General features: G+C 52.4%; 4 protein-coding genes across 4 annotated transcripts; 2 read left to right on the top strand and 2 right to left on the bottom strand.

Moving 5' to 3' along the window:
- On the bottom strand, positions 1-1,327 carry PpBr36_05443 (uncharacterized protein; the record flags this gene model as incomplete). The annotated part of the gene is made up of 2 exons (XM_029892599.1): positions 1-413; positions 514-1,327. Coding segments are annotated over 2 exons (1,227 nt in total), but the record flags the coding sequence as incomplete, so codon positions are not given.
- Positions 1,328-3,593: 2,266 nt separating this feature from the next.
- On the bottom strand, positions 3,594-4,643 carry PpBr36_05442 (uncharacterized protein; the record flags this gene model as incomplete). Its single annotated transcript, XM_029892598.1, has 1 exon — positions 3,594-4,643. The coding sequence occupies one exon, from the start codon at positions 4,641-4,643 to the stop codon at positions 3,594-3,596; it is 1,050 nt and encodes a 349-aa protein (XP_029750335.1).
- Positions 4,644-5,254: 611 nt separating this feature from the next.
- On the top strand, positions 5,255-7,857 carry PpBr36_05441 (uncharacterized protein; the record flags this gene model as incomplete). The annotated part of the gene is made up of 4 exons (XM_029892597.1): positions 5,255-5,395; positions 5,480-5,526; positions 7,203-7,643; positions 7,830-7,857. 4 exons carry the CDS (start codon positions 5,255-5,257, stop codon positions 7,855-7,857), a joined length of 657 nt encoding a protein of 218 aa, XP_029750333.1.
- A 2,157-nt stretch (positions 7,858-10,014) lies between these two features.
- PpBr36_05440 (uncharacterized protein) lies at positions 10,015-10,262 on the top strand (the record flags this gene model as incomplete). Its single annotated transcript, XM_029892596.1, has 2 exons — positions 10,015-10,123; positions 10,170-10,262. Exons 1-2 carry the CDS (start codon positions 10,106-10,108, stop codon positions 10,260-10,262), a joined length of 111 nt encoding a protein of 36 aa, XP_029749363.1. The 5' UTR covers positions 10,015-10,105.
- Between the last annotated feature and the right edge of the window lie 353 nt (positions 10,263-10,615).

Genomic DNA, 10,615 nt, shown 5'->3' with positions numbered 1-10,615 from the left:
GAGCCTCTCCTCCCTCCTCTCGATGCTCCTCTCGATCCTCACGCCGCCGGCGCTACCCGACCTGCCAAAATCGCCATCGTCATCGTCGATGCGCTGCAGCTCGAGGTCGATAGGGTCGACGCGCGGCTTGCCCGCCGAGACGCTCGTGCTGAGTTGGGAATGCAGTCGCGGCGAGGCCAGCCTGGAGCGGCCGGCAGCCGAGGAGGAGTGGTGCGTCGCGGTCGTGGCGTTGCCCAGGAAGGCGAGCTTGTCGTCCATGTCCGTGGTGCCGGTCGAGCCGGCCACCGTGTTGGCCACGGCGAGGCGCTGGGCCACCAGGGTGCCGAGCGGGAGGACTAAGACCACCGACGTGATGGTCAAGGAGGCGGATTCGAACTGGCCAAAGTCGCCGTAGTAGAGGCCGGCGAATAGGACTTTGGGAGGGAAGGGGGAATGTTAGCTTGGTCTGTTTGTGGATGCCAAGGTTCAGATTAGGGGTGTGAGACCGAGCGAGGGAAAAAAAAAAAGACCTACCAGGAAACACCATCAACAAGCCATTCGCCATGACCAGGACCTCCATCGGACTCAACCCCTTGACCGTCGGCAGGATGCTCCTGTTCTGCCACATGTGCATGACGAGACGGACGTTGAACAGGAAGCAGAACCAGGTGACCATGGCCGTAGTAAAAGCCAGGTCCGTCTGTCTGATCCACAGGTACGGACGCGGATCCAACGGCTCCAGGGCGCTCTTGACCGTGATGGCGGCCGAGGCGCACTTGAAGGCCACGGTGACCGAGGCCAGGAGCAGGGAGAAGGCGATGCCGCTCACCTTCCATGTGCGCGGCCACAGCTCGACCATGGCCCAGGCCTGGACCATGAGGGCGGCCTCGACGAGGGCGAGCTGCAGTGGCGCAAAGACGGTAGCAGCCACGGAGCGCCGGACGTCGTTTGGGTGGACATAGGAAAAGTCGTCGCTGAAGACGGTGTAGAACTCCATCATGGTCGAGGTGAAGAAAACGACGAGGAGCGTGCAGCGGATGATGGACACGACGAGCGCCGCCGTGTTGATGACGGTGGGGATGCGGGCGAAGCGCGCCTTGGCCGTCATGGTGAGCAGCACCAGGAGCATGATGAAGCAGGCCCCGATCTGGGCGCTGTAGCCGATGGCTGTGTTGAAGGCGAGGAAATATACCGAGGATATCTCTGCCGGCGTCGTCTCCACTTGATCGAATCCCGATCCCGTCAGGGAGGGTGTGAGTATCGTAATGGTCTGAAAGCGGGGGTCGACGTTCAGGGTCGGCCCAGGCGGGCTAATGGTCGTGCCCGTTGCTGGTAATGTCTGGTCCATGTTGGCGGAGGAGGGTTTTATGGTAACAGACAGTAGAATTTAGTGATATCAGAAAGCTGCTGACGCCTTTTTTTCTTTTTTTTTTTTCTTTTTTTAGAAAATGAAGAGTGTTTGTTGAAGGCTATGTAGAAGCATGGAGGCAGCCTCATGAACAGTCTTGAAGACGTCAAAGGAAGTTGGATCTTTGAGCCACGATGTTTGGAACGTTCCAAGACTGATGGGAATAGTCAACGTGCTTCTGAGAACGATGGGAAACTTGAAGAGGTATAAAAACAAGCTTGGAAATGGTAGCAATTATGATTATGAATGAAGAATAGCAAGGCCAGGGAGATATCAAAAGATATTATCACGCTGTCACCACCATTCGTATCTTTTCCCCACCATCATCATATATCATCTTTCTGACCTGACCTATACACCGACGCACCGGATGTCATAGTTTTCCGTGGTGCATGATTGCGTCGCCCTGGGATCCAACTTGCTGCATCCGTCTGCAATTAGCAGGTGACTTCTGGTGAACAATGTCAAAGAAATGGGCCCAGAAAAATAGACTGGATAACAAAAGTGTACTGCTGAAAAGAGACAAGGGACGAAAGTGGCACCAATGGGTAGTGATAATGTAAGCACCTGGTCGCTGCTGCGAACATCTTGGTATTGTTCTCAGTCTGCCGAGATTTGAGATATTGAGTGCAGCGGCCCAGAATTCCGCCACTAGGAGACTAAGTTTGGGGGGCAGTCTTGATATTGTTCCTCAAGGTACTTAGAGCTGCGTTCATAGCCGCCGTCACATAACACCCTGGTCTTGGCGCCGAGGTCTAAGGGGTCCACTTAGTATTGTCCTCGATGTGGCGCATCGGGTGAGGACGGCATCTGCTTTTGTAATACTGCATGACCGAATCGGATGTTTTCTTCCATCGTAATCAGTCGAGAGAAGACTACGATGCTCGCGATTTCGTTCGAGATACATGCAAAATTGCCTTCTTGGGGGTTGTCTGATCGTCAATATCCTGTCCAGCGTTTCACAAGATGTCAAAATGCAGCGCGGCAGACGTGCTTGTCGTTGGAAATCTGGGGCAAGTAGTTTCTTTTCAAGATCAGAAAATAAAGTTGCAATGAGCATTGGCTGATCCGTGCTGTTGCCACACATTAATTCTAGACTAGCCCTGCGGAGAGCGGCTGTTTTCATCCTGGGGCTGAGCGACACCCTTGATGATGGCATGGCCCAGCGCCATCAATTCATCCGCGATGAGCTTTGGGATGTTTAGTTGAACGCAATCAGAATCACGGCTGCGCAGAACCTCCATCTCTAAGTGTGCTACCTGATTCATTCGCCATCGGCATTTCGTTTGCCGAGGACCGCTTCCGAGCTTCTCCAAACATCATGGCGAAAACCCTCTCCCGACTGCGCTCTCCAGGCTGAGTTCTTTACTTTCTGATGAACTATCGTCCGGGAGTATAAGATCTGCGCAGAAACCCCTGTATCAAATATTGTCAGCAGGAAGTGAGGAGTTGACAATCCAGCAGGAGGCCTCGCCGGGTTACGGTGCAAAGGCAAGACGCTGTCCCCCAACGGAGGATTGACTAGGCATCGGTGGGATCCGTCTGACCCAGCAACATCAAACGAGTCCAAGGGCTGCCTCACTGCACCGCTACCGGGATATTCTGAACAGGGCCCAGAGATGCGCTTGTACATTTCGAGCTTGTGATTCAGCTGCTTCTCCGTGGTCTTGAATTACAGGAAGCTCCAGGACCACTCGCCGGCGACCCCTACACCCATGTCACCAGGACCCGGCGGGTGATTGTACGCGGAAGCTTTTTACTCTAGGTCGCGCGCAAGCCAGACAGTCGGAAGTGGCCCCGAAACCTAGCTTGCCGACAATCTGACAGCGATCGTTAAGGACATGGCCGATGACGGCGGATTGCGATGGTCAAAGGCCTCCATGTCCCGGCCGAGGTAGGTCAATATTCCGAACTTGGTCTGTTGTACATTGAATGTACGGTATCGTCTAGGTAAAATACTACCAGATTAGCGCTCCAGGTTTATCGTCAAATGCATGTAAAGGTGGTGGTGGTTTGCAGAGTAAGGAACAATCGTAAATGGGTCCATACTCTGCCAAGACAAGACAAGGGCTCGGCAGTCGGCAGTCGACAGCCTGTGCCCCAAGATCATCGTTACACCATGCGGACGAAGATGATCTCTTGGTAGATTGCTGTCGCTAGTTTGACAAAATTACGGCACCGGCAATCTCGACGGCAGATCACCCCTTTAGGCAATTGGGCCCTGCCCGAGCGTAGCCCCAAGTTGTATCAGCGTGTTCTCATAAACCTTGGCTGCAGCCAAGTGGATGGCGTCGTCCTCGTCATCCCCATAACCACCACCGCCGAACCTCGCCGACCGGCCCTCGCCGTCCGTCGTCTCAGCCTCGGTCTCGGTAACGTCCTCAACAATCTCCATCCCTTCCGTCTCCGGGTTTCGACTCATGACGTCCACAACCAGCAATCGCGTTTGCTCCACGATGCTCCTGCAGCGCACCATGTCGGTGCGACTCATGCCACCCAGCCGGGCTCCCGTCCCGCCGGGCAGCACGACGAATCCCGGCAGGTCCTCGTCCGTCTGAATGTCCCTGCCGGCAATCAGACTGGCGAGACAGTGGTCCAGCCTAGCCAGCGTGCCGAGCATGGCAGCCGGGCTGGGCGGGAACGAGTCGATCCACGTGGTCAGCTCGTGGGCGATGTTGAGAAAATAAGGGATCTGGATCCCCGGTGTGCCCGACAGCCAGAGCATGTTGATGACCGAGTCGAGGTCGCGGCACAGCTCGCTGATGGATTGGTAGCCTGCCACCTCGTCGTTGGGGTCCGGGATGCCGAACTTCTTGACGTAGCGCCGATTGATGTGCATAATGCGCTGCTCGACGAAGCGCCGGAGGTTGTCTTCCTTGACGGAGCCCGGTCGAAGGGCGGTTGCCCGTGGGTGGGGTAAGTCCAGGGGTAGACGGGATTGGTTGCTGGGGGCTGGGGAGGGGAGAGTAGTGGACGAAGGGAAGAAACCACCTGGTTGGCGCGGTGGTGTCGGTTGTGATGGTCCTGATGGCTCTGACTGCTGTTGCTGCTGCTGTTGCTGCTGCTGCTGCTGCTGCTGCTGCTGCTCTGGCTGTGTCCGTGATTCCTCCTTCACTGGCGTTTGATGTGAATCCTCTGAAAAGTCAAAGGTCAACGACTTTTGTTCTTGAGGATCTTGAGTAAAATCCAAGGTAATTGATTGTTGAGGTTCTTCTTCCTCTTTGAAGATTGTCTGAAATTGTGTGTCGTCGGCCATATTTAAAATATCTTGTTAGTCTGGTAGACTTCAATGGTGACCAAGTCAGGGTTTATGTTATTGTTGTCCAGTCCTGGGATGTGAAGTGGTGCACAAAGTAACCCGCGCTTTCTGAGTTTGATAAACCTTGAGTTTGATCTGCGGTGCTTTTCTGTGACATCCAGACCATTAGGTAGCTGGAATTTCTCGTATCTACAAGGCCAAGCTGAGGAACATGGAAAGACATGGGCAAAGGCTGGAGATGAGGTGACTGCAAGCAGAGCTGCATCCAAGTACAAAGTAAGCTTGGGCTGGGATGGGGAACATGCCCCGCTGACGGAATCAATTCGCCCCACCAGGAGGCAAGGTTAAGTGCAATAACCCAAGAACCCGAACCCTGGCTTTCCTGGGCCGTTCATGAGAGCTGATAAGCGCGATAAGAAAATTAGCGCGGCTGGCTTTGACGTTGACATTGGAACCAGTGATGGAATTTGAATTTTTGCGAAGCGCATCACAAGCATCCACACCATACCAACTACCTCCTTAATCAAGCCCATCTCAATTATCACGACTGCAACTGCCGCACTCCGAACGAGACCCCCTTAAGATTTATAAAACAACCACCAGTCAAAATGCCTCCCAAGGTTGTGCGTGTTCAGCCCGCCGGCGGTCGCTCGAGGCCTGCCCAGCCCCGAGGTGTTGTTGGCGCGACGTACGACTTTATCACCGCGCCCGAGTACGCTTCTGTTGTACGCAGCGTCGCTGCTTTCGGTGTAAGTATTGCCCCGTCGATCTGGGTTGAATTGTCGACCATTTTTATGTACAAGTTGTCTGAATGGATACTAACTCGCCTCTAGGTTGGTGTTGCCTTTCTGGCCAGCTCGTTTGGCGAGTACTTTGACCCGTACGTTTGATGAAGATCATTCCTCTCCAAAAGTCTAAAGAGATGGAGCTAATGCGCCCTGTAGGCAATGGTAAATCCAATCAACTAGAACGCTTGCAGCGGTTTTTATGCGACGCGGAGAGCAGAGAACCAAGCCGGAGGAGAAATGAAGTTTGCGCATTCTGGGGAAGCGCTGTACCATCATCGACAAACCACATACTACCATCAACTGTATAATATCATGTATCCCGGGACGAGGAGATGGACCTCGGGGAGGAGATTATCGACATATCTGCAACATTGCAAGAAACGACAATAGACGACCTTAATCACGCCCGATGCCTGCTTGTCTGACTGACTCACGATGTCCTACTTATTATTCCTCTCCAGACTTTCATCTGACTACCTGCAATTTCGCGTTGATGTAATGGGATGTTGACTGATGCCGACATTATAACCTGAGCTGAGCTGGTGCGGCGAGAGCGCATGGGTGTGTTCTTGCGAGGACTTTCAGGCCGCTTCCGCAACTTACAGCAGGTAAGATCAGATTCACAGACTGATGACAACTGAACTTACGGCGTGTATGTCTGAGTTGGTCTGCAGGTTCCATGAGAGGGAACGAGAGGCCGCCAGCTGGCTCACTTTATATTCTGCCAGTCGAGATAGGAAGTAGGCGTAACATTGCATGGAATATAACCACACCTCTTTTGGCGGTAATGCGTTTTTGGGGCTCCCATGCCTGGAAAGTCCCGTCTATGCATTCTGAGAAAGTTTTATGAAATATCACACCATCGCAGATCTAGACACAATGTACTTGTGTATGTATAGGAGCGATTCAAGGCGCCGGCAGTAACCGAATCTTTTTTCTCATAAACCTAGTCAGTTCAAGCTCAAGCAACTAGGTCGGGCTCTGATTTGGTCAGCGATCTTGACGTGCAAGCTCGCGCGGGCGATTGGACTTTCTCTCGTTCTTCTGGAAGCCACGCTCCAAAAATCGGTGGAGTTTTGGCTTCCTGCAGATATGACATTGTTTAAGCTTTTCCGTATATAGCAGGTCCTAATCACTTGCTTAACCTTGGAGCTAGACCGGGGCTCATAATGACACAATACAAGTTTGTATATACTCGCTACTTGTCGTGCGTATACATATGCTATGTCCCCTTGTTGCGGCCTCGGATTTGTATGCAGTGTCGGCCACCATTAGATTCTGATCTTCAAGCAACTAATCACTTTCAAAATGCGTTCTGGCCCGGGTCTTGTTTGTTGGTATAAATGGATCGCTCCTCCCTGGCTGTTTCCTGGGGTAGTAGCAGTTCAATTCCATCATAGTTTCATCTGCATACCTCAAGACTTCCGTTCTATCACGGCTCAAGTACAGAAGATCAGCAGGCTTGACTTAAAAGTCCTGTCCTATATTAATTCGACTAGGCGCAGCCTATCCGCCCTTTTCTCTTCTATTCTCTCTTGTACACCCAGACTCTTATTTCTATCTTAACTGCGCCATGTATTTGAGACCTTTATCTCCTCTCCCGCCGAGACGGAAAACCAACCGGCTTTGTCCCCAAGGTCCCGAGCGGCCGGCCACGCGGTCGCCCTCGCAGAGACGGCCTCCCAGCTGGGTCGGTGAAACGTCCTGCGGCCCCTCTTGCGCTTCATCCAGAGGGACCAGCGATGTTCCATACCGTGCGTCTGCCCAGGTTGCTTCCTCGGCCACAACCGGCGGTGGCTCTTTCGGCCGCTCCCATGGTTCTTTCGGAGGTCCCGCTGTTTGTTCCTTTCTGGGCTCTTGCGGTTTGGCCTTCCGCTCTGGTCATCTACAGCGACTCGGTATTCGACATTCAGATCGACCTGGACGACGAGGCGTTCTTCTTTCTCATCGCCCCGATGCTCGAGACCGTCGTCAGCCCCTTCCAGCCGGGATCGCTAGAAAACGACGCCGAGACGGACGAGTCTCCGCCGCAAACAGTCAATCCGGCCCTCCTGATGCGGGACCTCGATGAGCACGGCGGCATGCAAAGCCGCCATCATCGCCACAGCGCTGCTCCCTGCTCTCCCCCTGAGACACCTTGTCTTCCCCAACTAGGTGTGGAGGAGGAGCAGGCGATGTTCCGCAGCAAGCGGGATGCCGAGATGCAGAGGTCTGCGGTCTGCGCGAGGGAGGCTGCAGATAGAGCCGCCGCCACTGTGCCTCAAGACGAGGGTTGGCTGCTTATTCCCGACTTTGCGACTAGCAAATGGCAAGTTTTTGTCTTGCATTGTAGAACTGGAATTTTTCAAGCTTTTGGTGTGTCGCTTACTTGCTAACACTTTGCAAACGATACTAGGCTGAGGACTGTGTTTGGCAGTGTGTAATTTTGGGACGAGTGCACGAGTTATGATGTGTGAACTCTTGTGGTGTTTGGATACCTTGCCGCTGTATCATTATTTGCAACAAAGATTTGGGATCGTTTCGCAACACTAGGCGTAAGGATTGAGTGGTTTCTCTCGCGGTGTCGGAGCGACTCACTCAGACAAGCGAGCACAATTGATAAAAGTGCTGGGCTTGCATTGCATTGTTTGCTCGGAAGTGATCATTTGCTTTTCGCTACGAGTTAATTGGCTACACTTGGGATGATCAGGGGATATGCTTAAATGCATCTGGCTATATATGACAATGCACATTATCTTCTTTTGTTTATTTTTTTCAACTTTTTTTTTATCAGACAAACCTGCCAGTTAACGGAATTGGTCCAGGACTACTATTGTCGACACAATTCCAAGGAATGGAAATCCGCAGGATATTTTCCGGGCAAATAATTACGAGTCCCATGTGACCAAAAGTTCGGCCGAGTCAAATATAAATTTGACAGGCGTCATCTCTGATTCTCTCTTTTTTCATTCGGATTCTGTGCACACTAAATAGCTGCCGACGCCGTCCTGGTTATACGACTGCCAAGCTGGACGGGTGCTTGGTACTTTATCCATACGAACAGATCGATCCTCAAACTCTTCCTTTCGACGCTCGTCCCAACTGGTTCGACATGTCTTGGCGCATCTGCGCTCTGAACGTCGTCTTTTTTTTTTTTAACGCCAAGGGTGGCCAAGGTCAGTGTACCTCTGTACCTGCATTTGAAAGTACGAAGCCTATTTCGGATCTGGAGTGAGATTGCCGATTAGGCCCCACGGTTGCATTTGTGCCCATAGTCCAGTAGAATTGTGCTGGATTAGAGCTAGACCAGGGCTAGACCAGGGCTAGGCCAGAGCTAGACCAGAGCTAGACTATCCAGAGCCGGACCAAGAAGGATTCTAATGATTCCTTAGGTCTAGTCTAATTTGATTCTAGGTCTTTAAAGAAGTTACAACGCCGGTGACTTGAGTTGCGACGGATATCGTAGCAAGTCTTCTGGATAGGTAGGAGGTACCTTTGCCTAGACTGCTGATTTGGTCCGGTGTGATTCTCATCATTGGCATTCCATGGCAGACAACGCATACATGCCCAGCCGAAATGGTGGAGTCGGTGTGAATGCAGGCTTAGATATCGATGACGGAAGAGAGTCGAATGCCGTTATCTTGCAACTGCAGCCCATTCAAGCCAATCTCTGACCTGGTTTGGGGGTAATTACTGTGTTTACTGTACATAAGCATGCAGTCGCCCGTAAAAGATGCTACCAGGAACACCAAAGTCATCCCATGATTCCGTCATTGGTCCTCCAGCCCCTTTGCCATCTGTCAAAATAAATGGAGCTGGGATTCATGCATCGCATTTGGGGGGGTGCGTACCTGTTTCATGTATCAAGGTCAGGCCGGACTTGGCCCGCGCGAACGACTCCTATTTCTCCGTCCCCACTGTTCCCAGCAGGGCTACTAACCATAGTGATAGGGCTTGCAGGGGTTCTGTTCGTTTTTTTTTTTCGGGGAGGGGGGGCTGTCAATCGCCAGCTGGGGGTGAGACCCTTAACGTGGCTTGGTGGCAAGGTGTTGAGCTGCGCTGTACTGTGCTTGCTTGCTGTATGTCTCTTTTGGTTATCCACCCTCCACTCCCTCCCTCCCTTTTCCGTTCAATCTTTTGCTTCTCTGCAGTTGTACACACAGTAATTAATTACCGTGCAGTACTGTACTGCACCGGCAAGCAAGAGCCGCCTTTGGTTCCTGATTTTATTTGGGCTACAGTGCCTTGAGTGACACCCGCCAAGAGTCTTTAGCATCTCCCTTCAATTTCTTCAAGCCGAATCAAAAACCAAAACCAAACTTCGAGCCAAACTGCTTGCTTTCTTTCATCCCATCATTCCATCCGCCTGTCCCTGCATCCACCCACACTCTGTCGGCCACGTATTTCCCGCATGGGTTTTGTTGATTCAGGATGGCAACGGTTCATCTGATGGCTGGGAATACTGTAAACACCACAAACACTGCTTCTTGACAACGCACGCTTGACAGTTTTCAGGTGATCGTTCAGCATGCACTTGTTGGTTTGGTCAAACCCTCCCAGTCTAACCGGCTGAAGCGAATACAAGGCCTTCCCAGCCATAGCCAGCAATGCGGACTAACCTACACTGTACTTGGAGAAACTGTTGTCGATCTCTCAGAGCTCTCTAAGACTCGGTCCAACTGCCGTACTGGAATGAATGTGCGCGGCCAAGTAACCCGCTTCTAGGGGGTGCCGTTTCGACCAGGCTTATCCACAGACTCGCTTCTGGAAGCACTGCCTACCAGAGAGAAGGGATGAGCCCCCCGGTCTGGCTGCGTTGTTCTACTGCTCGACGTTCTTAATTTGTTAGTATATACAGTGGGTAATTACCGGTACATGAGATACCTGCGTATCGCGCAGGCTTGACATGTACTTTTCTGCCCTTGCTGCCCAGTGCTTCTCTGATTTTCCCCCTGTTCGGAGCATTAACTGTACTCTGTAGTATACGCCCCACGCCCCGTTCTTCCATTCCACATTACCTCTCCCGTATGCCTTTCTCCGCCTGCCGCAATGCTTCTGATAGGCGACCTTGGCGACGTTGCATTCTCTGGGCACTTTATCTGTTGGCGAGAGGCGCATGGATATCAATCCCGGCCCTGGCACTAGTTGATCTCGGCGCAGGGCTGGGCGGTATACCGTCTTTGCTGGAAAAGCCTCCCCCAC

This window comes from Pyricularia pennisetigena, chromosome 6, assembly GCF_004337985.1.
Source record: "Pyricularia pennisetigena strain Br36 chromosome 6, whole genome shotgun sequence".
Taxonomy (NCBI): domain Eukaryota; kingdom Fungi; phylum Ascomycota; class Sordariomycetes; order Magnaporthales; family Pyriculariaceae; genus Pyricularia; species Pyricularia pennisetigena.
The sequence above is the reverse complement of the archived record's forward strand: the minus strand, read 5'-3'. Positions and strand labels throughout refer to the sequence as shown.